Here is a 26,001-nt window from a genome sequence, read left to right as displayed (position 1 = left end):
CACCCTCTCCAGTAACCCAGAAGGTGCTACACTCTGTTCTGATGTTCCTGTACAAAGTCTGCTCAGCCAGTCCGGGGTCGCAGGGCCAGGAAGCCCAAGCGGGAAACAGAGGAAGGACAATAGGACTTTTATTTTATTTTTTTTTTTGTTACACAGAGTGAACTATTGTAATAGTTTATTTTTCCTAGACAACTGCTTTAAAAGGGATTTTTCCATGAATATAATCATACAAGTCATGACTTTACATTTTGTAATTAGGAGTAGTTAAAAACAGGATTTTTTGGTTGCTTACCGTAAAATCTGTTTCTTGCAGCCTTCATTGGGGGACACAGAGACCATGGGTGTATGCTGCTGCCACTAGGAGGCTGACACGATGCACAAAAAAGGTTAGCTCCTCCTCCGCAGTGTACACCCCACCGACCGGCAGGAAATTCCTCAGTTAGTGAGAAAGCAGTAGGAGAAGTAACAGAATAGATTGAAAACAGAACAACTCAACTGTAAACAACCAAACATAACAGGAGTTGTAGAACATGGGAGGGTGATGTGTCCCCCAATGAAGGCTCCGAGAAACAGATTTTACGGTAAGCAACCCAAAAATCCTGCTTTCTCTTTCGCCTCATTGGGGGACACAGAGACCATGGGATGTCCCAAAGCAGTCCCTGGGGTGGGAAAAACAAGCTTCCATCAGGCCAGCGGACTCACTACCGCAGCCTGCAGGATCCTTCTACCTAGGCTGGCGTCCGCCGAAGCGTAGGTGTGGACCTTGTAGAACTTCACAAACGTGTGAACCGATGACCAGGCTGCAGCTTTGCAAAGCTGCAGCACAGAAGCTGTGACATACCGCCCAGGAGGCACCCACTGCCTGGGTAGAGTGCGCTCTAATTCCCAGAGGGGCCACTCGATGTTTGACCCGGTAGGCCTCCAAAATTGCCGATCTGACCCAGCGAGCAATAGTAGCTTTGGAGGCCAGCTGACCTTTTCGCGCTCCATCTGGAATGATGAAGAGAGAGTCTGTCTTCCGCAAAGGAGTCGTCCTAGCTAGGTAGACCTTTATCGCCCTGACCAAGTCCAGCTTGTTTGAGGAGCGCTCCCGAGGGTGAGTTGGACCCGGACAAAAGGATGGGAAAACAATATCCTCATTCAAGTGAAAAGTGGACACCACTTTAGGAAGGAAAGAGGGCGGAGGCGCAGAACTACCTTGTCGTGGTGGAGTACCAAGAAAGGAGAGCGGCAAGAGAGGGCTGCCAATTCCGACACCCGCCGGATGGAGGTGATGGCTACTAGGAAGGCTACTTTCCAGGAAAGGAGAGATAGGGAAACCTCCCTGAGAGGTTCAAAGGGAGGACCTTGCAGGACCTCGAGAACCAGGTTAAGATCCCAAGGATCTACGGGCGCTCGGTACGGAGGAGCCGTATGAGCCACTCCTTGAAGGAAGGTTTTGACCTGAGGACGAGAGGCCAATGTCTTCTGAAATAAAATGGACAGCGCCGAAACTTTACCTTTTAAAGAGCTGAGGGCAAGGCCTGCATCAAGCCGTGCCTGAAGAAACGCCAGGACAGGAGGGAGCGAAAAACGCATGGGTAGAATGCCATTGGCTTCGCACCAAGTAAAATAAGCCTTCCAAGTACGGTAATAAATTTTGGAAGACGATGGCTTCCTGGCCCGGTTCATGGTATGAATAACTCGATCCGAAAAGCCTGATCGTTTCAAAACCTCGGTCTCAACAGCCACGCCGTTAAATTGAGCAGCCGAGAATTGGGGTGGCAAATTGGACCTCGAGACAGCAGATCTGCCCTGTCTGGAAGTTTCCAGAGGGCGTCCGCGAGAAGGTTGACGATGTCCGCAAACCAAGCCCTTCAGGGCCAGTTCGGGGCGATGAGGATGACTGGAATTCCTTCCGCCTTGATTTTCTTCAACAGCCTGGGAAGAAGAGGCAGGGGAGGGAACAGGTAGGGGAGCTCGAACTGCGACCAAGGAATGGCCAGAGCGTCGGCGCCCACTGCGAGAGGATCTCGAGCCCTGGAAAATCGGCGGCCCAGTTGTCCACGCCGGGAATGTGCACCGCGGATATTGCAGGGACTGAAACCTCCGCCCAATGAAGAATCTTGGACACTTCTGCCAGGGCTGAGACACTCCGCGTCCCCCCCTGGCGGTTGACATATGCCACCACTGTGGCATTTTCTGTCTGAATCCGAATAGGCAGTCCCCTGAGAAGTCTCTCCGAGTGAACGAGAGACAGATAAATCGCTCGTATCTTGAGGACGTTGATTGGCAGGGCTGACTCCTGAGTTGACCAACGACCCTGAACAGTGTGATTGCGGAACACCGCCCCCCAGCCGAGAAGGCTGGCATCCGTTGTCACAATCTGCCAGTGAATGGGAAGGAATGACCGTCCTAGGGAGATGAAAGGAGACGTCAGCCACCAATTGAGGGACTGCTTGACCCGGTTTGAAAGACGAAATGGGCGATCCAGGGAAAGGACAGACCTGTTCCACCGGGATAGGATGGCGTGTTGGAGAGTTCTGGAGTGAAATTGGACAAAGAGAACCGCCTCTGTTGCCGCCACCATCTTTCCCAGGACTTTCATGGTTGTCCGGAGAGATGGAAGTCTCATGATCTGCAGCGATCGTACATCCCGTTGCAGGGAGCCAATTTTCTCTTGAGGGAGAAAAACCCTCGATCGACGAGTGTCGAACAAAAGACCCAGAAACACAAGACGTTGTGTCGGGACAAGACAGGACTTCTTTTTGTTGATGAGCTACCCGAAATTGGACAGGGTGTCTAGGACAATGGTAAGACATTGGCGAGCTTGACGAAAGGATGGAGCTTTGATCAGAATGTCGTCGAGGTACGGAAAAAGAACGAGACCTCTGATTCTCAACAAGGCCATCAACGCCGCCATGATCTTTGTAAATACTCTGGGTGCGGTGGCGAGACCGAACGGCAGTGCAACAAATTGGTAACGTTCATGGCGAATCGCGAAACGTAGGAATTTCTGATGCCCGGAGAATATGGGAACATGTAGAGAGGCATCTTGAATGTCTATTGAACACATGAACTCCTGCGTCTCCATGGAAGCAATTACCGACCGAAGAGACTCCATTCGGAAATGACGCAGTCGGACTCCTCTGTTGAGTAACTTGAGGTCCAAGATGGGGCGAACTGTCCCGCCTTTTTTCGGCACCACGAACAGGTTTGAATAAAACCCTGTGAAACGTTCTGATTCGGGAACGGGCACAATCACCCCGGAGCTGAGGAGAGAGGCGATGGATGCAAAGAACCCCGGAACTAAGGCTGGATCTTTTGGAGGATGGGACTCGAAGAAGCGATCCCGTGGACGAGAAACGAACTCTATCTTGCATCCTGAAGATACAACTTCCCTGACCCAAGCGTCCTCTACTGAGGCCAGCCAGACGTCCTTGAAGAAACAGAGTTGACCTCCCAATTGGGAGGGACCCTCGGGAGTTCGTTGATAGTCATGCTGATGTAGACCGTCCAGATCTGGACCTGGAGGGTCTGCCCTGGGAGGAGCGAGATCGCCAGGAGGGAGTGGGTCTGAAGGACACCTTCTTTCTATCCTGGCGTGCCTGCGGTCTTTGTTGGTTAGAGAAGTTCCCTGCCATATTGAAGCGGCGGAAAGCCCGAAAGGGCCGAAACTGACGCCTTGGCGGGGGGTCAGCGAGGCTTGGACTGAGGGAGGAGGGAACTCGTGCCTCCAGTGGCGTCCTTAATAATCTGGTCCATCTGGGATCCAAAGAGACGCGCTCCCGGAAAAGGCAGATTGGTAAGAGACTTTTTAGAAGACAAGTCCGCCTGCCAAGCCTTGAGCTAAATTGTACATCAGATTGCCACTACGTTGCTTGACACCTGAACAGCGCAAGACGCGGCATCCAAGGAAGCAGAAAGCAGATAATCCCCTGCATGGGAAATCTGGTTGGCCAGATCGGCCAATTGCTCTGGTTGGGGCCTTATCTAAGATGCCCTTACGGAGATCCTCTGCCAAAGTGGCTATGGCCTTTGCTACCCAAGATGAGGCAAAGACTGGACATAGCGCCGCTTCGAATGCTGACTTTGCCAAGGATTCTATAATTCTATCATTAGAATCCTTTAGCGGGAGAACAGTGTTATTAGAAAGTCTGGACACGGGTGCGTCCATCGAGGGGGAAGCAGACCAGTTGTCAGTGAGCTCTTTAGCAAACGGATACTATCTCGCCGAGGCGCTTCCCTCTTTGAAATCGCCTGGACGGATTTTCTCTTTCCCTGGCAAGGATCTTGCCAAACTCAGAGTGGAAGGCGAATACCCTGGAAGGTGTTTCTGCCCGTCTGAACGAAACCTCCTAATCTGAGGATTTCGCAGGGGAATCAGATATTTCAAAGGTGTGGTTAATCGCCGCAATGAGGTTCTGTACCGTAATCTTCATGTCCGCGTCCTGGTCAGAATCCAGCTCTAAAATCCCTTCAGAAGACATATCCGAGAACGCTTCACCTGACTCGGGTGAGGAGGCACGGGAGGGCGACTGCTGGGACGGACTAGGTGCAGATGAGAGGCGAGGAGAGGATTCCGGCCGGAGATCCTGCCTGGGCCTTTTGCAGCTATTGCTAGCTGGCTCAGATGGAACGTCTTGCGACCTGCTGGCCCCGGCAGAAGTGTCCAGGGGCAACTTATCAAGAACGGCCACTAGGGACTGAGACACCCTGGTGAGGTCTGCCACAGATTGTGAAAGAGACGAGGCCTAGCCAGGAATGGGGGGTTCGATTTCACGTGGCGCAGTAGATGGCTCCTGGATGGCATCATGCTGAATGGGATTGCTGCAGGCAAGGCAGAGGGGAGAAGGCTGTCCTGAAGGAAGAAAGGAAGAAAAGAAGAAACCTGCGGAAAAGCCGGAAGGTTGAGGGACAGAAAGGCAGAGTAGGGTGTCTTTCTGCAGTTGCAGAACTACTCACGGTCTGGTGTCCCCAACAGAGACGTATTAAGCACTTTTCAAATGGCAGGGGTCCAGCAGGAAACGCTGGCATCCGCTTCGTCTCTGGCTGTTAGGCTGCAAAGATGGCGGCAGCCTGATGTGAGGAAGAAAAAGCGCGGTTTGAGGGTAAGAAGAGGAAGGGCGGAGCTAGCCGCCTGTACCCAGTTTCTTCTTCAATAAAGGTACCTTCTTCATCCCACGCTGTCTGTTCCTCTTTTACGTATTCGCGCCTCGTCCAGCCGACAGGCTCTGGTGGGCGAGTGGGTGGGAGGCGGGGGGCAAGGACCATCCGTTTTCGCTGGCCGTCACCTGTGCTGAGCCTGTGGTCCGCCCGGAGCACTATGAGGATACGGGGTGACAGTACACGCCGTACTCATAGCCTCTTGTGGGAGTACAGTTGTGACTGTTCACACTGTATCCCTCCGGAAACCTGAAAAGGAACGACGCACATCGAGGTAGATATGGGTCCAATGAAGGACCCGTGTCCACCTCCTACTGACACTAAGCTAAACTCAGGAATTTCCTGCCAGTCGGTGGGGTGTACACTGCGGAGGAGCAGCTAACCTTTTTTGTGCATAGTGTCAGCCTCCTAGTGGCAGCAGCATACACCCATGGTCTCTGTGTCCCCCAATGAGGCGAAAGAGAAAAAATATATATATTGCGTAGTTTGTCTTCAGTCTGCAAACATGTACGGTGTTGCAGACCTTGTTCTTAGTAGTCCAAGCACTCAGCCTATCAGAAACGCTGTCCCGAAGCTTGTTATTCCCATTCATATGAGGAGTGGGCCGGCCATGAAGGGATGGTCAGCAAGATTCCATCTGTGACCACTGGTAGGAGGCCACATCATGGTCGGACAGAAATGACAGATTACTTAGAACAAGATCTGTAAACATCAAATATATTTGAAGACTGATGACAAACTACAAAATTTTGTGAGGACTATTGTCCATGGCGACATTAGAAGTCTTTCCTGCAAAAGTCCGGTTAGCATGACCCATTCATCTGCGTTACTTACTGATTTTTCATTTTCAGACTGGTTACAGGGGCATAGTTACCATACATTTTTGGGTCTCGAAATGCAAACAAACAATCAGGTTATTCTTCCCTGTAATCTACAGAAAAATTAAAGGAATTGCAAGGCAAAAAATGAGAAAAAAAAAAATAACGTGGTGGGCATGGTCACAAAGACAATGATGAGAAAGTGGAGAAAAACAACAAGCATGAATGAATAGACAGCAGCGCCTTTCAAAATCCATCTGATTTCTTCCTCAGGCTATCATACAAAGAAGTATATAAAAAAAAAAAAACTTATAAAGGAAGCCGCAACCCAAGGAAATCATATATCCCACCTACTGGTGAGTATCAAAACCTGGACACACAATAGAACATATGAACAGTTTATAATCATAATACAAAGAAATGAAAATTATGTATATGATCTCTAGATGAAAAAGCAAATTATAATGAAATAAATAACAAAATACAATATAGTTACACAAGTTTTATTATAGGAATCTTACATGGACATTGTAATAAATAACAAAAGAACCACTGGAATTTAAAAATTTACTTAAAAATCTTACCAATCACTAGAGAATTAAAGCTAATGCTCTTATGCGCTAACAGACCAAAATACAAACTACAAACTTCAAATTGCCACATTTAAAAACCAGGAAACACAGTACATTAGGAAAAAAAGGTAGATTACATTTATCCTTAGTATTCAGCGTCGACTCAATTCGTCCCGATGCCAGATATTTTTTTTAATTATTTAATTCTACTAAATATTATATTTGGTTTCTTGGTAATTGCATAATTGCTTTCTAATGGAAGTATGACCTTCATTAAATGTGGTTAGAAGACAAAATTGAAATTTATCCAAATTCAGTAGTTCTAGCATTTTTCCTTATCTAATCTCCTGTCTTTCTTTTTTTTTAATACATTAATTCTGAGATGTCAATCTTGTCTTCCGATAGGCGCCGGTAAGGCTGTCTTTAGGTAGGAGATGTGTCTGTGTATTAAAATCAGCATCTAAATTGCAGTTCTTTCTGGATAGCTGCAGAAGAATAGGTTGGATTAAAAAAAGAAATGCCAAGGATTCAAAATCAATTGCTGAACAAAACAAGCATTCACCTTCATGAACACTACCTGACCAGATGACAAATAATCAAAAGGTTTATAAAAAGATGTGACCCAAGAGCACAACGAATGGAGCAATAAAACATGGACTCGAAATGCCCCATAAACAAGTTTGCATAACTTGGCGTGAAAAGAATCCCCATTGCACAATCCCCATCTGCCGGTAGGTCACATCCTCAAAAGAAAAAAAACATAGTGATTCAAAATAAATGTAAGGGTATGTTTCTAGGGTCAGGATTTGTTCAGTATTTGCTGCGGATTGGACGCTGCGTACAGCCGCAGCGTCCAGATGTTACATCATAGTGGAGGGGATTTTATGAAATCCCGTCTCCACTATGCGTGTACGGCCACATCCGCAGCATGTCTATCTTGCGGAGACGCTCCGTCTCAGCAAGATAAATAACCCAGTCTACGAATAGGATGTGGTGATTCTGGATGTGTTCAATGAACACATCCGGAATCACAAGCACGTACAACAGGGGGCGGCGCTTTTGGCGGACCCGCGTATCCGTTGCGTCCAAAGCGGCCCATGGAAACCTACCCTAATACTCTGTATTAAAACAATCTGATCCTTGGGAAGTTCACTGATACTGTTCAAATAATATTCTATGGCTTATATACCCAGGTTATACTCAATACTAGAGATTAACCCCTTAACCCCGGAGCTTTTTTCGGTTTTGCATTTTCGCTATTGCACCCCTTCTCAGAGCCATAACTTTTTTATTTTTCTGTCAATATGGCCGTGTGAGGACTTGTTTTGTGCAGAATGAGTTGTATTTTTGCATGACACTATTGGTTTTACTATGTCGTGTACTAAAAAACGGGAAAAAAAAACTCCAAGAGCGGTGAAACTGCAAAAAAGTGCAATCTCACACTAGTTTTTTGCTTGGCCTTTTTACTAGGTTCACTAAATGCTAAAACTGACCAGCTATTATGATTCCCCAGGTCACTACGAGTTCATAGACACCAAACATGTCTAGAATCTTTTTATGTAAGTGGTGAAAAAAAAAATTCTAAACAGTTAAACAAAAAAAAAAAAAAATTGTGCAATTTGCCGATACCCGCAGCATCTCCATTTTTCGTGATCACGGGTTGAGTGAGGGCTTATTTTGTGTGTGCCGGGCTGACGTTTTTATTTATACCATTTTGGTGCAGATACGTTCTTTTGATCGCTCGTTACTGCATTTTAAGGAAATTTTGCGGCGACCAAAAAAACGTAATTGTCGTTTTGACTTTTTTTTCTTGCTATGCCATTTAGCGATCAGGTTAATCCTTTTTTTATTGATAGATCAGGCGATTCTGAATGCGGCAATACTGAATATGTGTATCCTTGATTTCATTTTTATAGTTTTGTTTTGAATGGGGCAAAAGGGGGGTGATTTCAACTTTTTTTTATATTTTTAAAAACATTTTCTTTTTAATTTTGGCATGCTTCAATAGTCTCCATGGGAGACTAGAAGCTGCCACAACCCAACTGGCTCTGCTACATAGAGGCGATGATCAGATCGCCTCTATAAAGCAGATTTACTCACTTGCTATGAGCAACGACCACTGGGTGGCACTCACAGTAAGCCGGCAACAACAACCAGAGGTCTCCAGGAAACCTCTGGTTGTCATGCCAACACACCGGTGACCCGCGATCACGCGATGGGGGTCACCGGTGGGTGTATTTCCGGTGCAATTGCGGGAAGCGCTTGTTTGACAGCGGCATTTAACTGGTTAATAGCCGCGGGTGGATTGCGATTCCACCCACGGCTATTGCGGGCACATGTCAGCTGTTCAAAAAAGTTGACATGTCCCGGGAAAGATGTGGGCTTACCGCCGGAGTGCTACTACCAGGTCCAGTTTGTTCAGCGACTGCTCTCGGAGGCGAGAGGGGGACAGACAAAAAGGAAGGACGATGTTGTCATTAAGATGAAAAGCGGAAACTACCTTGGGAAGAAAGGGCGTAGGACCATCTTATCCTGGTGAAAAACAAGGTAATGAGGATGACAAGAGCGCTGCAAGCTCAGAAACTCGCCTAATAGAATAGCGACTAGGAAAGTAACCCTCCAAGAAAGGAACGTGGAAGAGATCTCAAGCAGTGGTTCAAAAGGAGACTCCGGCAGGACGTCGAGCACGAAATTATGATCCCAGGGGTCTACTGAATGCTGGTAGGGAGGAATGGAGTGAGCAACTCCTTGAATTAATGTTTTGTGCTGTCGACGAACAACCAGATTTCTTTGGAAAAGGATGGAAAGGGCAGACACTTGTCCTGTAAAAGAACTAAGGGATAGTCCGAACTCCAGACCCGACCGTAGAAAGGACAAAATGGATGGGAGATGAAAAACGATTGGAGCGATCTGATAAGTTTCACACCAGTGAAAGAAGGCTTTCCTTTTATGGTGGTAGATGCGCGAGGATGAAGACTTTCTTGCTTTAATCATGGTCTGGACGACCTGATCAGAGAAACCAGATGACTTATTCGCTCAATTTTAACAGCATGGCTGTTGAAGCCGCAGTTCTAGAGAACTCTGGTGGACGAGGGGCCCCTGCGACAAAAGGTCCGGAAGATCTAGGAATTTCCACGGAGTGTCCGCAAAAAGATTAACTATCTCTGCCTACCAGGGTCTTCGGTGCCAATCCCGAGCGATGAGTATGACTAGTACTCCCTCCGCTTTTATCTTTTTGATTACCCTGGGGATTAGCGGTAGAGGTGGAAACAAATATGGGAAGGAGAACTGTGCCCAGGGTATTGCTAGTGCATCGGATCAGATCGCTAGCGGGTTGCAAGATCTGGAACAAACTGAGGGACCTTGTGATTGAGTCTGGACGCCATGAGGTCGAAGTCCGGAGTCCCCCATCTGAGGCAGACCCTGTGAAAGACTGATGGGTTCAGTGACCATTAGCTGGCTGGCAGCGAGACCTTCTCGGCTGAGAAAGTCTGCAGCAAAATTGTCCACTCCTGGTATGTGTACCGCGGAAATTGCTGAAACATTCTGCTCGGCCCAGAACAGGATCCAAACGACCTCTGACATCACTGCCTGGCTTAGTGTTCCCCCTTGGTGATCGACATATGCCACCACTGAAGCATTGTTGGAATAGATTCGAATCATACACCCCGTAGAGGAGCTCCTGCCAATAAAATAGAGCAAAAAATATTGCAGCGTTCCAGAATGTTGATCGGAAAAGATGATTCCTGAGGGGACCATTGTCCCTGGACTGTTAAATCTTGAAATACTGCTAGCTTAATTTGCATATTGTCAACCTACTAGTGACAGCAGCATACACCCTATGGTTTCCTGTGTCCCCCAATGAAGCTAGAGAAAAACTGCACTTTACATGTGGATTTTAATACACAGACATATCTCCTACAAAAAGGTTTCTGGCTAGAGGTTACCCTAAAGACAGCCTTACAAACGTCTATCGGAAGACCAGACTGACGTCCCAGAAGGAATTTGTTAAAAAAGAAAATATTGTGGTACCGTGTTAGCCAGAAAAATAGATGTAAATACTTATGTCCCCCAAAAAATTGAGAAAAGTATTCAAGCAGTGATACATTTATTGGCTAACCAGAGAAATTATATTTGCAAGCAAGCTTTCAGGGCTCAAAATGCCCCTTCATCAGGCTGGATTGCAAGTGAATTACAGTAATTCACTTTGTTTTTTCCTCCATTTGAGGGTTGAAGTATAGCAGCGCGGGAACCAGGTGGTTTTTTTTTTTTCCCCTTTTGGGATCTCCTCTGAGTAATGGAAGCAGACGCTGTCTGTCTACACCCTCCTGCTGCAGCTTCATTATATGGGATTGAGCGTATTTAGTAGTTGTGGCGTTACACAACCTCTGAGGGTGAGTACCCTTAACAATTCAAATTTTACTTATTATATCTGGTAAAGCCCTATGGGCGCGCTTTTGTGGTTTCTTTTATCTTTACACATGGGAAGAAGGAATCAATATCACCATTACACACTGAAAACAGGAAGCCACTGGGTAAATCCGACATGGAGAATGACTTAGGGCTCCTAGTTAATGATAAACTTACCTGGAGCAGCCAGTGCCAGGCAGCGGCTGCCAAGGCAAACAGGATCATGGGGTGCATTAAAAGAAGTCTTGATACACATGATGAGAGCATTATACTGTCTCTGTACAAATCCCTGGTTAGACCGCACATGGAGTACCGTGTACAGTTTTGAGCACTGGTGCTCAAGAAGGATATAATGGAACTAGAGCGAGTACGAAGGAGGGCAACAAAATTAATGAAGGGGATGGGGGAACTACAATACCCAGAGAGATTAGCAAAATTAAGATTATTTAGTCTAGAAAAAAAGATGACTGAGGGGCGATCTGATAACCATGTATAAGTACAGTATATAAAGGGACAATACAAACATCTCTCCGAGGATCTGTTTATACCAAGGAAAGTGACGGTCACAAGGGGGAATTCTGTGTCTGGAGGATAGAAGGTTTTTCCACCAACATAGAAGAGGATTCTTTACTGTTAGGGCAGTGAGAATCTGCAATTCCTTGCCTGAGGAGGTGGTGATGGGGAACTTAAGGTACTGTCACACTTAGCGATGTACCAGAGATCCCGACCAGCGATATGACGCGGTCAGGATCGCTGCTGCATCGCTAAGTGGTCGCTAGTGAGCTGCCACACAGGCAGATCTCACCAGCGACATCGCAGGGGTCAGGGGTCGCTACTTACGTGTCAGACGAGGCGATCCTGACGTCCTCCCGCCCGCGTCCACGCGTCGCTCGTCACAGCAGGAAGCTGACGACGAGAAACGGTCTAGGACGTTCTCGCACGATCAGCGATACCTCCAACCGCTTCCCCGCTGGTTAAGTATCACACATAGCGATATCGCTATAACATCACAAAAAACAGTGACGTTATAGCGATATTGCTAGCGATATCGCTTAGTGTGACAGGCCCTTTAGTCGAGGGGTTCAGAGAGGCCTGGAAGTCTTCCTGGAGCATAACAATATTGTATCTTACAGTGATTAGGTTCTTTAGAAGGACATAGATCTGGGGATTTATTCTGACGGAATATAGGCTGAACTGGATGGACAAATGTCTATTTTCGGCCTTGAGCAACACTGAAACCCCATATCTTTCAATTATATTTTGCAAGGAATAAATTGAACAAGGAAAATGTAAACAAATCAACAACAGAACCTAATAACACTAAGTTTCAGGTGAAAATTGGATGCATTCTACTGTGAGGGGAAACCATCAACAACGAAAGTTTGATATTGTCACAAAGTTACCACAAAAGGGAAGTGAGACTTTCTCATTATTCAACACATTTTTCAGATGAGTGGGAATAGGATGTTAACAAAACCCAACCACACTTCTAAACCAGAGCTGTCACTAGTTCCAGCAATATTTTTCGCACAACTACTATTTTCTGAGACATGTAGTTGACTTAGCATCTCTCCAGCATCCTTCTGTTAGACTAAGGCCAGGTCCAGACGAGAATGAGAATTTGTCGGATTTTCCTTCAGAAAACTCAGACAATTTCATCCTTCTTGCTATCGCCAGCCATCCGTGGCTCATCTGTATCAACACTTTGAAATGTACATGATCAAGTACAGATACCTAGGTTAATAATGGCAATGTAGCTGTAACAATTGGATGCAATACTAATGATCTTTATTGAATCAGATTTTTTTTTTTTTTTGCACACCACTCTTCTAGAATAGTCTACCATGAAGTCTGTAAGAGAATAGTTAGTACATGCTGACATTTTTCTCATGTACAAACTTGGTCCGAATGAAAAACCGGTCATCTGAATAGGCCTATTGAGTAAAGCTGTTCCGACCGCGGTGATTCTTGTTTGGACTTTTGTATAATGCGTTAGTCTGAACGAGCCCTTACAGAAATGACGGCTGACCGCACAGAGTTCATATTCAGCTACTTGGAGACATGTTTATTAGTTTAACTGCAGGATCAGGACGTCTCAGACATACTTACCTTTTAACTTTGTTCTTACTTTATTGGCAATACTCTTTATTTCTTTGTTAAGACTTTCAAGTTCATCCTTTGTTTCTGAAATAACAGGAGGATATTGGTCATATCAATGTCAGAAGATTTTGCAATTTTTCTGTGGTCTGGTGTACTGTGAAATAACCTCAACAATCTTGAAACAAACACACACAGACAATACCAAAAGCCTTCAAAATCTTCACTATATTTGAGGAAAAAAAAAAAAAAAGTGTCCAGGTCTAGAACAGGAAAAAACCGGGTTCTGCAACATCAACGACAAAGAGGCAGCAAGTGCCTGCACAATGAGTTAATTTGCTGCATGCCCATTTTACAACTAGGATTCAAGACAGGAAAAATATGCATTAAAATAAACCACAAAGAAAGCGAAATTTATTACACATGGATGAACTTAGAATATTTTAAACATATACCATATTAAATACTTTAAAAAAAAAAAAAACACAACACTGACAGTTATGATCTATGATTGCATCTGAAATCCACCCCGTCTCATCTGAGGCTCAGACTGCTGCTCTATCCACTGTGCTTTACACTACAGCGCTTAAAGAGCGAGAAGCAGCAGCTTTACAGGCAATCCTAACACAGGATCCTATCTTACGACTTTCAGACCAACAGAAAATTTATCAAGCAACTGATGCTCATATATTGGAGCAAGTGGAGATGTTGTAGGGACACTTTAGAGAACCATTTTAACACATTAATATACAGCTCTAGCAAAAATTAAGAGACCACCTCCACATGTTCAGTTTGTCTGATTTTTCTCTTTCTAGGTATATTTTTGAGTAAAATTTAAATTGTTCTTATAGTCTATAAACTTCTGACAACATGTCTCCGAATTTCCAAGCAATACATTTTGTATTTTTTTTTCTGAAAAGGAGAAATGATCAAAATGCAAAAAAAAACAAACAAACGAAACAGTGCTTTCAGACCTCAAATAACGCAAAGAAAACAGTTCATAATCATTTAGAAACAACAATACTAGTGTTTTAACTCAGGAAGAGTTCAGAAATCAATATTTTGTGGAATAACCATGATTTTTAATCACAGCTTTCATGCGTCTTGGCATGCTTTCCACCAGTCTTTCACACTGCTCCTGGCACAAAAATGTAAGCATTTCTTATTTGTTTGATGGCTTGTGACTATCCATCATCGGGTTCAGGTCTGGAGAATGGGCTGCTCATGACAGGGTTTTGATGTGGTGGTCTCTTAATGTATAGCTCTGGCAAAAATAATGTGAAAACGATTGACAAAATCTGGTTACAGCTCCTCTTCAAAGCTACTTCTGCAATTTCCTGTTATTGGCAAAGTCCCATTTTCAAATCATCTTTGGTTTTCCTCTTTATATGTATGAAATACCTTGTGGTATTAACATGTGGTCTTAAATGGAAGTTGGATTACCAATGGACTTAGCAGGATGCAGCAGACCCCCCGTGATAAAGTCGGGGGCAGCAGAATACTGATGCACCCAGATGGAGCTTGCATAGGGCACCAGTCACACAGAGAGGTGTGATGCACAGTGCCTGCTAAGTGCATTGGTAATCTAACCTGGTGTTGGTAAGGCTATCTTTTATCTGTGATGTTTTTGAAATGTTATTCTATTTTAGCCATTCTTAAATGGAAGTTATAATAATAATTATAATAATTATTATTTTTATAGCGCCAACATATTCTGCAGCACTTTACAGTTTGCACACATTATCACAACTTATCAATAACACTACCTCTATGCCAGTCATGGCTTCTCAATCTTTTTACTGTGTGGTAAGCGGGCAGAACATGCACAGAATGTAAAAAAATGTTAATATATTGCCTAGGTTTATCTATATGTGTGTCTACTGAATACTATAAAAAAAAATAAGCACAGGTAAGCAAAGTTAGTCAATTATGTGCAGTATAAGGATAGATTTATCAAAGTTACCTCCTCTAACCGTCAGTAATACAACTCAGACGTGTTGTAATGAGATGAAGCTAAGCTCCGGTGTACTGTATTAGTTATAATCACACTCAGCTCTGCAGTGAGGAGAGCAGTCATGACATGTCTCACACTGGCAGCGCTCCCTTTTATTTAAACTAGGCTCCTTGTGAAGATTCTCGGGGAGATCTATGTCCCACCAAAAGATCTTAACACATTTACATGTTAGGAAAAACAGATTTCTCTGGAATTAGATAAAAGATCTTAGATATACTTTCTATAACCTACATACCCATATAGACTGTTTAGGAAGGTTGATCCTACTGGCACATTAATAGTTTATTTTTAAAAAACAAATGGCATGTGAACAAAACAGAAATCTGAACCAAATCGGTATTTGGTGGTGACCATCCTTTGTTTTCAAAATAGCAACAACTATTCTAGGTACGATTGCACATTGTTTGTGAAGTAGCTTGGCTGGGAGATTAGTTGTCCAAGATATTTGGAGCAACCACAAATCTTCTCTGGATGAAGGCTCGCAAATCCTTCTGTCTCTTCATGTAATCAACAGGCAGTCTTCATTTTGAGATAAGGGCTGGATGGCGACCATATTATCACTTGTAAGACTCCCCGTTATTCCTTAAGGCCCTGTCTCACATAACGATATCGTTAGCGAGATCGCTAAAACGTCACAGATTTTGTAAAGCAACAGCGATCTCGCTACATGTGACATAGCGGCGTTCGCCTCCCCTGCTGGATATCACTGATCGTGCTCGAATGTCCTAGGCCATTTTTTCATCGTTGCCGTCCTGCTGGCCAGCATGCATCGCTGTGTTTGACACAGACGAGTGACCTCGGTGGCGACGCAGAACTCAGGGACGCAGACGTGAGTAGTCAGAAAAGCTTCTGTGTGACAAGGTACCAAAGACCGCCGAGGTCGTTATACAGATCGCCGTATTGTTGCTGTGTCATTGAAGAGATCTGCCCGTTTGGCAGCTTACTAGCGACCATGTAGCGACGCACCAGCGATCCTTACCAGGTCGTATCATTGTCGGGATTGCTGGTGCAATAGCAATAGCTATGTGAAACGGGACCCTTACACTGAAGATAATTCTTAAAAGGGAATTTAATTAACTTTTTTCAATTGTTGAAGAAAAAAAAAAGAAAAAAGAAATTAAAGCATGAATGCTTTAATACTTTATTTTTTTAATTGTATGAAATATGAAAAATTCTATAAAAAGGTTTAGTATTTTCAACTATTAAACAACTGCTGACATTAATTATGAAATCCAGGGCAGCAAGGTGGCTCAGTGGATAGCACTACAGCCTTGCAGCGCTGGAGTCCTGGGTTCGAATCCCACCAAGGACAACATCTGCAAGGATTTTGCATGTTCTCCCCGTGTTTGCGTGGGTTTCCTCCCACATCCGAAGGACAAAAAATAAAGATTATTGTTATTAATCCCAGTGTACTGCTAACTTGCATTATGAATGCAATAATTTTGGCCAGATCTGCTTTCATGTGTCTAACGTCACTCCTCTTCTCCCTTTTGGGCTTTTGTATAACGTGTGGAGTAGGTGATAAAGTTTTGGATCACAATGCGATGACATTTTGCTGGTGACTGCAAAGTGGCACACATCTGCTGGCAGCGCAAATTGTTTTTCTGAGAAGTGCAATGAAAATTTAATTTGCGGCCCCTTCCGCAGGGTTAGCATCAGTGTCTGTCAGCACAAACAGTAAGAGATCCCTCATGCGCTGTACAAATAGAAGGCAGTACAGCGATGAAGCCTTGCTGATAAACCTCTCTGGACCTGATATCACCCTCCCTACCAAACAGAATGCCACAGTCTGTCCACTATTTCATCCTTCTTCTCAGCTAGATTTCCAAAACTTAATATGGATGAGCTATCCACGTGAAAAAAAGTCTGGAAATATCAGATAATTGACAGACACTGGCAGTCTTGCCAAACAGTGAGAGCAAAGGTCCCAAGGAAAGCAAAGTGCTGCCTGGGGATGCCTCCACAAAGAACTCCAACGCCCAGGGGTGTTGAGATTTGTGCAATGAGAGACTGAGGCCTGTCTATGTCATATTGAAGCTTTCCGTCGGAGGTATACATTAGGAGTCTTTACAACATACACCTCTGATAGTCTCCATGTGTAAACAGAATAAGTATCTACCAGGGCTGTGGAGTCGGAGTCGGAGTCTGAGTCGGTGCTCATTTTGGTGGAGTCGGAGTTGGAGTCGGAGTTGGAGTCGGTATAAAATGGACCGACTCCGACTCCTAAAATATATAATAAATTGGGTACAGTAGTTCAATGCAGAATGTGCTGAATATTTTTTCATAGGAGTTTGGGAAAGTTATGAAATGTTCTATAAATGGCTGTTCTATTCCTGATCTAAGGCTACATTCACGCACAGCGTTTTTCCTGTGTTTTTTGAGGATACGTTTTTCAGCTGCAAAAGCTGATCATCTTTTTAAAAAACTGCATCACCTGAAAGGTTTTTGAGCTCATAGATGTTTTCAATAGCAAATGCAGATTAGAAATCTGCTCTATCTATATATCCATTTATCCATATCTGTCTATCCATATCGTATCTGTACCAAAAAGAATGAAAACCGGGTAGTACACAAATATATATATTCTGTTCTAAATATCTTGATTATTGGATCATAAAAATGATTAAATGTCTGAGGTTCACATTGTACTACAATAAATTTTTCACTTAAATATAAGCAATATGTGTGGGAGTCGGAGTCGTGGAGTCGGAGTCGGTGCAAGGGAAATTGAGGAGTCGGAGTCGCAGGTTTGGCTTACCGACTCCACAGCCCTGGTATCTACATAATATTACCATGTCAAAGTGGTTCATAGTCTTTAGGAAATTACCCAACGAAATGTTGGACCAAAAAAAAAAAACACAACAGAAGGTGCATTAACTATAGAACATGTGCTTTATAAGAGCTTACTTTCTTCTGGGTTTGGTGCTGATAAAATAGTGCTGTGCTTCTTTTTCACCTCCTCAACATTTTCTGATATTTTAGCGATGTGATTTCTTATTTCTTCTACCTAAAAAAGCAAACAACATAAAATTAGGGAATTATGTTGCAGGGCTTCCACATTCAGAAGTGGACTAGCTGCTTCATTTGCTACATTCACCAGGAAGGAAGCGGTTTGAAAGTTTGGAATTAACCCCTTCACAAATGACATTTTGTTCCTGACAAAGAAGCATTTATAGTTTTATTATAGAATAAAAAGTGCTGTAACCATTATTTTTTTTTCTGTTGATGTATATAGGGGACTTGTTTTTGTGTGACGAGTTGTACAATTTCCTAACTCGTGCCCAACATTTTGGGAGCACACCAATTTGTTCGACATTCTTGTGCCATCATTAAAATTAGGTCCTTAAAAGTATCCATTGATTTTAAATGGGGGGCCTGTCTGCAGGATTTCACACCCTAAACTATTTATATGAGCATGTTGCTCTTTCAAACACAAGTCCAGCAATATCTTTATAAGGGCAGTCGGTTCCTCAATTAATGAAAAATCAGCATTTTTAATTTCTATGTAAATGTGGCTGTAGATCTGAAGCCTCTGTCACTCCAGCTCTATTCCCTGCCCAGCATTGCCGCCTCCTGCTTGACTGATAGCGTCTAAGCTATGTGACTTCAGGCAAAGGAGCAGTCAGACAAGCAGGAAGAGGAGGCGGTGAATAGAGCTGAGTGACTGAGGCTTCACATGTTCATTTCCATATCAATTAAAACACTGATTTCTCACTAACGGAGGAACGGCCTGGGCATGTAAAGATATTACAGGACTGGTATTTGAAGGAGTTACATGCACAAATAAATAGCTTGAGTGGCAAAATCCTGCAGACATATTCCCTTTAACCCCTTTCTTCCATATGACGTACTATCCCATCCATGTGCCCTGGGACTTAATTCCCAGGGACGGGATAGTACGTCGTGGTGAGCGCCGCTGATCGTTGCCGGGTGTCAACTGATTATCACAGCTGACACCCGGCACTGTGTCAGGGACCGCCCCCGACACGTTAACCCCTGGCACACTGCGATCAAACACGAACGCAGTGTACCGGGGGTTTAGGGAAGCATCGGCAGGGAGGGGGCCCCCTCCGTACTTCCCTGAGACCCCCACAGCAGCGCAATGTGCAGCGCTGCTGCGGGGGTCCTCCTTCCCTGCAGGTCCCCGGATCCAAAATGGCGGCGGGGACCTTCAGGGGCCTGCACGGAGCCGGCTTCCTCATGCCTGCAAAGCGCAGGCACAAGGAAGCCTGCAGCACGATCTGTGATGTGACAGATCAGCGATCTGTCACATGACAGTTATGTCGCCCCTGGGACATTGCAATAAAGTTAAAAAAAGTGTAAAAATAATTTTAAAAATCTCGCTAATAAAAAAAAATATTCCCTAATAAAATCATTTTTTGGAAATAAAAACAAAACAAAATAGAAGTACACATATTTGGTATCGCTGCGTCCGTACCGACCCGCCCTATAACACTGTCCCACTAGTTAACCCCTTTATTGAACCCCTTAAAAAATAAAAAACAAAGCAAAAAAATAAAGCTTTATCATCATACCGCCGAACAAAAAGTGCAACAACACACGATCAAAAAGACGGATATAAATAACCATGATACCCCTGAAAACGTCATCTAGTCCCGCAAAAAAAGAGCCTCAACACAGCGTCATCAGCGAAAAAATAAAGTTATAGCTCGCAGAATAAAGCGATGCAAAAATAATTTATATAAAATTGTTTTCATTGCGTAAAAGCGCCAAAACAAAAAAACTACATAAATGATTTATCGCTGTAATCGTACTGACCCGAAGAATAAAACCGCTTTATCAATATTACCGCACGCGGAACGGTGTAAACGCACTCCCCAAAAGAAATTCTTGAAATGCTGGTTTTTGTTCATTCTGCATCAAAAAAATCGGAATAAAAAGTGATCAAAAAATGTCACGTGCCCGAAATTGTACCAATAAAAACGTCAACTCGTCCCGCAAAAAATAAGACCTCACATGACGGTAGGTCAAAATATGGAAAAATTATAGCTCTCAATATGTGGAGATGCAAAAACTATTTTTACAATAAAAAGCGTCTTTTAGCGTGCGATAGCTGCCAAACAAACACCGCCATAAATAGTAAATCAATCCCCCCCCCCCGTTATCACCCCCTTAGTTAGGGAAAAATAATGAAATTAAAAAAAATTATTTATTTCCATTTTCCCATTAGGGTTAGGGCTAGGGTTAGGTGTGTGTTGGGGTTAGGGTTGGAGTTAGAATTGGGGGTTTCCACTGTTTGTGCACATCAGGTGCTCTCCAAACGCAACATGGCGTCTGATCTCAATTCCAGCCAATTCTGCACTGGAAAAGTCAAATGGTGCTCCTTCCAAGCTCTGTCATGCGCCCAAACAGTGTTTTATCCGCACATATGGGGTATCAGCCTATTCAGGACAAATTGCAAAACAACTTTTGGGGTCCAATTTCTCCTGTTACCCTTAGGAAAATAAAAAATTGGGGGCAAAAATATCATTTTTGTGGAAAAAAATATGATTTTGTTATTTTCATGCCCGGGCGTTACAAACTTCTGTGAAGCACTTGGGAGTTCAAAGTGCTCACCACACATCTAGATAAGTTCCTTGGGGGGGGGGGGGGGTTCTAGTTTCCAAAATGGGATCACTTGTGGAGAGTTTCAACAGTTTAGGCACATCAGGGGCTCTCCAAAGGCAACATGACACCCGCAGAGCATTCCATCAAAGTCTGCATTCCAAAACGTCACTACTTCCCTTCCGAGCCCCGTGTGCCCATACAGTAGTTTTCTCCCACATATGGGGTATCTGCGTACTCATGACAAATTGAACAACTTTTGGGGTCCAATTTCTCCTGTTACCCTTGGGAAAATAAAAAAATTGGGGACTAAAAGATCAGATTTGTGAAAAAAAAAATGATTTTTTATTTTCACGCCAGGGCATTATAAACTTCTGTGAAGCCCTTGGGGGTTCAAAGTGCTCACCACACATCTAGATAAGTTCCTTGGTGGGTCAAGTTTCCAAAATGGTGTCATTTGTGGGGGGTTTCCACTGTTTTGGTACATCATGGGCTTTCCAAACGCGACATGATGTCCGATCTCAATTCCTGCCAAAAAAGTCAAATGGCGCTGCTTCCCTTCTGAGCTCTGCCAAGCGCCAAAATAGTCGTTTACACCCACATATGGGGTATCAGCGTACTCAGGATAAATTGCACAATAACTTTTAGGGTCCTTTTACCCTTGGGAAGATAAAAATTGGGGGTGAAAAGATCATTTTTGTGGAAAATATGGATTTTTAATCGTACGGCTGTACGTTATAAACTTCTGTGAAGCCCTTGTGGGTTCAAAGTTCTCACCACATATCTAGATAAGTTCCTTGGGGGTCTAGTTTCCAAAATGGGGTTACTTGTGGGGGGTTTCCACTGTTTAGGTACATCAGGGGCTCTCCAAACGTGACATAGCATCCGATCTGAATTCCAGCCAATTTTGCATTGAAAAAGTCAAACGGCACTCCTTCCATTCTGAGCTCTGCCATGTGCTGAAACAGTGGTTCCCCCCACATATCAGGTATCAGCGTACTCAGGAGAAATTGTACAATAACTTTTGCAGTCCAATTTCTCCTGTTACACTTGGTAAAATAAAAAAATTGGACCTGAAGTAATTTTTTTGTGAAAAAAAGTTAAATATTCATTTTTTTATTTTTTATTTTTTTTTTTTTAAACATTCAAAAAATTCCTGTGAAGCACGTGAAGGGTTACTAAACTTCTTGAATATGGTTTTGAGCACCTTGAGGGGTGCAGTTTTTAGAATGGTGTCACTTTTGGGTATTTTCTATCACATAGACCCCTCAAAGTGGCTTCAAATGTGATGTGGCCCGTAAAAATAAAATGGCGTTGCAAAAATGAGAAACCGCTGGTCAACTTTTAACCCTTATAACTTCCTAACAAAAAAATTTTGGTTCCAAAATTGTGCTGATGTAAAGTAAACATATGTGAAATGTTATTTATTAATTTTTTTGTGTGTGATTTAAGGGCATAAAAATTCAAAGTTGGAAAATTGCGAAATTTTCAAAATTTGCGCCAAATTTCCATTTTTTTCACAAACAAACGCAAGTTATTTGAATGAAATTTTACCACTAACATGACGTACAATATGTCACGCGAAAACAATGTCAGAGTCACCGGGATCCATGGAAGCGTTCCAGAGTTATTACCTCATAAGGGGACAGTGGTCAGAATGGTAAAAATTGGCCCGTCATGAACGTGCAAACTACCCTTGGGGGGTTAAGGGGTTAATCATGTCTCCTGAAGAGCATCAATTAATATACACTTTGAAGTCGTTAAAAAATAATTCTACAATGACATTTTAATTTGTAACAATAATTTTATTATCTATAACTCACACAGACAGACAATTACAAATCAGGCCCTAAAAAAACCTTTAAAAACTATTTGGGGCAGTGTGGTTCATGATTCATATTGATAAGGATACATATAGCATTGCACATTATGTGTTATACAATACCAGACATAATTATGGTACATCATTTTATAGCAGAGACAACAGTGCAATGTAGTCACAGTACTATCATTTGGTCACATGCATATATTTCAACAAGTCAGGCTATGTGCACACGTATGCATAAAATTTCTGCATAAAAACCGGACTCCTTCCCAGAAAACGAGCGTTTTTGCCGCGATTTTTTCCGGAGAGTCCCCAGACACACAGAAAATAGCCAGAAATGCGGAATGTACCACGAAATTAATGAGCATGCTGCGTTTACCGCTAAGCGTTTTTTTCGCGGTAAAAAACGCATCAATTTGCACAAAAAGTGCAAAATGCATTAAAATGAATGGGAAGCTTCTTTTAGGCGTTTGAGCAGATTTTTTGGTAAATCCGCGGGAAAAACGCGAAAAAAATGCAACGTGTGAACACAGCCTCAAAATTGTGCTACAGTGCAAAAAATACCTCATGATTTACCTCAAACCACAGTTCTTCTATTCACATTGAACAGCCTATATAATTCAACGTATGTACATTTGGAACCATTGATAATACAGACCAGGGGTGACCCCCCTGACGAAGCTACATGTGAAACACGCGTTAGAGCACTGTGCAGTGTGGTTCTAATCATCATGCACATGGTCTGGATTATCAATGGTTCACTGATTTATTATGGCAGAATGTAATTTAAGGCACCACTACAGCGTTGTTGCTAAATTTCAGCCTTGAGGTGGTGCCATTAATGCAAGTTCCCAGCTCCCAGTATTATAATAAGCAGCTGCTGTCTACCGCTCTTGCTGGCGCCGCTGTGGACTCGATCTGCCATCTTGTGACCACAACTTCTGGATGACTGAAGTTAGAGATAACAGTCACAAGCTCCCAATGTAAGAGTAGGAAAGCCTTGTTCTGGATCCATTCTGGCTCTCATAGACTTACACTGAGCTGTGATATCAGAATCGCTCCAGCAAGCACTGGACCAATCTGGCAGGTCACCACCTGCAGAAGACCAACTAGAGTGATGCCGATCACAGATTAAAACAGCGGCTAGTAAGTATCTAACTAGGGGCATCAAACGTTGAAAAAACGAAAAAGTAAAATCTACCTGGGGAAATGTAGCAAGATCTACCATCAAACTTTGAGAAAAATTGAAAACATTATGGGTGGGTCTATGAAAATGGTGACACAATCAGATTTTTTTTAACAAAATTTCAGATTTTATTTTTCACTTCTAAATTAATAAAAAGAAAAAAACTGGACAAGCTTGGCATCGCCATAATTGTACTGAGGCCATGTTCACATGTTCAGTATTTTAAATCAGTATTTGTAAGCTAAAACCAGGAGTGGGTGATAAATGCAGAAGTGGTGAGGTGTTTCTATTATACTTTTCCTCTATTGTACCACTCTTGATTTTGGCTTACAAATACAGAGCTAAAATACTAACCAAAAGCTGAAATTGGCCTTACAAGAATCATACTGCCAGGTAATTTTTACCACAAAATGTATGCTGCAAAAACAATTCCTAAAAAACAAATGTCAGCATTCCATTTCTCTTTTTTCTTCCCGAAATTTCACCGCAATTAGACATTGCTCACGTTCTCCATTACACTAGGTGGCAAAATGAATGGTGTCTTTCAAAAGTTCAACTTGTAAAAAGCAAGCCCTCATACGTCTGTGTGGACAGGAAAAAAAAAAAAAAAAAAAAATGGCTCTTGGAAGGTGAGGAACAAAAACAAAAAAGCAAAAACCTCTTCCAGAGTGCTCAGGACCTCAGACTTGACCGAAGGTTCACCTTCCAACAAGACAATGACCCTAAGAACACAGCTAAAATAACAAAGGAGTGGCTTCAAAACAACTCTGTGACCATTCTTGACTGGTCCAGCCAGAGCTCTGACCTAAACCCAATTGAGCATCTCTGGGGAGACCTGAAAATGGCTGTCCGCCAACATTCACCATCCAACCTGACGGAACTGGAGAGGATCTGCAAGGAGGAATGGTAGAGGATCCCCAAATCAAGGTGTGAAAAACTTGTTGCATCATTCCCAAGACGACTCATGGCTGTACTAGCTCAAAAGTGTGCTTCTACTCAATACTGAGCAAAGAGTCTGAATACTTATGACCATGTGATATTTCAGTTTTTCTTTAATACATTTGCAAAAAATTCTACGGTTGTTTTTTTTCAGTCAAGATGGGGTGCAGAGTGCACATTAATGAGAATAAAATTTACTTTTTTTGAATTTACCAAATGGCTGCAATGAAAGTGAAAAATTTAAAGGGGTCTGAACACATTCCAAACCCAGTGTATGATTGAGCAAGAAAAAATAAAAATGATAAAAAGATAAAGAACAAAACAGTGAGGGTTCAAGAAGTTGATGACCCACAAATCAAAGTAATGACATATCCAAGCAATATTGCCATCACTTTATAAAAAGCAAAAGCTCATTTAAAACACAAATGGCTTCGGAGTGTGAGTTTAGATGTGCAATTAAATCTAAACTACTACATACAGCAATCAGCTATTGAATTATACACGCTAAATATTATTTAACATAAAAGCAACTTTATATTCATCCTTCAAATATCTGGTTTTAATTTATTTTCAAAATTCTTTTAGCGAAAAGAACTTTCCCAGAGTTGATGCAAGTACATAATATATATTGCATATTGAAAAAACTATTCCAACTTTCTTCTTTTGAGTGCTCATCATTTTTGGAGAGCTTTTCTCAGCAAGATCATCAATAACCTAGAACTGCTTTAGGTCTTCCTCTAGGAATCAGAAAGGAGAACTACTCTGAATTAAAAGTTTTGGTTGACTCAAGCAGTCATTATATTACAAGGATGGCTATTCATCTAAATGGCGACCATGAAATACGCTGACGAGCAAAAAGGTAACATGTTTTGAACATTTGACTTTCAGGCTCCATTTCTCACCATCCACCACTGCTTCCAACATGAGACTGCCATCATTTTATAGACAATTGTCTGATAGCTCATACATAATTTTGACTTGCAACTATTTTGCATATGATGATTAGTTATGCAGATTCTTGTCATGTCACTTTATTATTACTGTTTTGCTCTTAATCTAAATTTTATTTTTTATTGTTTTGTATTTTGTACATCCACCTTTTGCTTTCAACATTGCCCAATTCCTTCAGGACATGCCATCTTTCAGATTCAAGCATGTGTCGACCAAAATTTGATCTCAATTCTCTTTTACATGTTCCCAAAGTTGTTGCATACTGCGACTCACTTGGGCATGTATACAGTTTTTTCTTCAGCTCTACCCACAAGGGTTTGATTGGGTTGAGGTCTGGGGACGGTGGGGGTCATTCTAGCACCTCTACTTCATTGTCTCTGAACCCTTTCTTTGCCAATCTAGAAGTATGCTTCGGGTCATTATCCTGTTGGAACACTAGGTTGTTCTATTCATACCTATAGTACTCAAGTGTACGAAGT

At 42.9% G+C, this 26,001-nt stretch overlaps 1 protein-coding gene across 3 annotated transcripts in view; it reads right to left on the bottom strand.

Moving 5' to 3' along the window:
* Window positions 1–26,001, bottom strand: part of STX2 (syntaxin 2) — a 104,733-nt gene that overhangs the window by 47,380 nt on the left and 31,352 nt on the right. For all 3 annotated transcript variants that reach the window (XM_073557046.1, XM_073557045.1, XM_073557044.1), the window contains exons 3-4: window positions 17,964–18,063; window positions 13,055–13,129 (exon numbers count right to left, since the gene is read on the bottom strand). In XM_073557046.1, the coding sequence (XP_073413147.1) occupies window positions 13,055–13,129; window positions 17,964–18,063 (175 nt within the window). The remainder of the gene's footprint in view (window positions 1–13,054; window positions 13,130–17,963; window positions 18,064–26,001) is intronic.

Source organism: Dendrobates tinctorius, unplaced genomic scaffold (assembly GCF_039654945.1).
Source record: "Dendrobates tinctorius isolate UK_male_01 unplaced genomic scaffold, ASM3965494v1 ptg000243l, whole genome shotgun sequence".
Classification (NCBI taxonomy): domain Eukaryota; kingdom Metazoa; phylum Chordata; class Amphibia; order Anura; family Dendrobatidae; genus Dendrobates; species Dendrobates tinctorius.
This window is presented reverse-complemented; position numbering and strand designations above follow the sequence as displayed.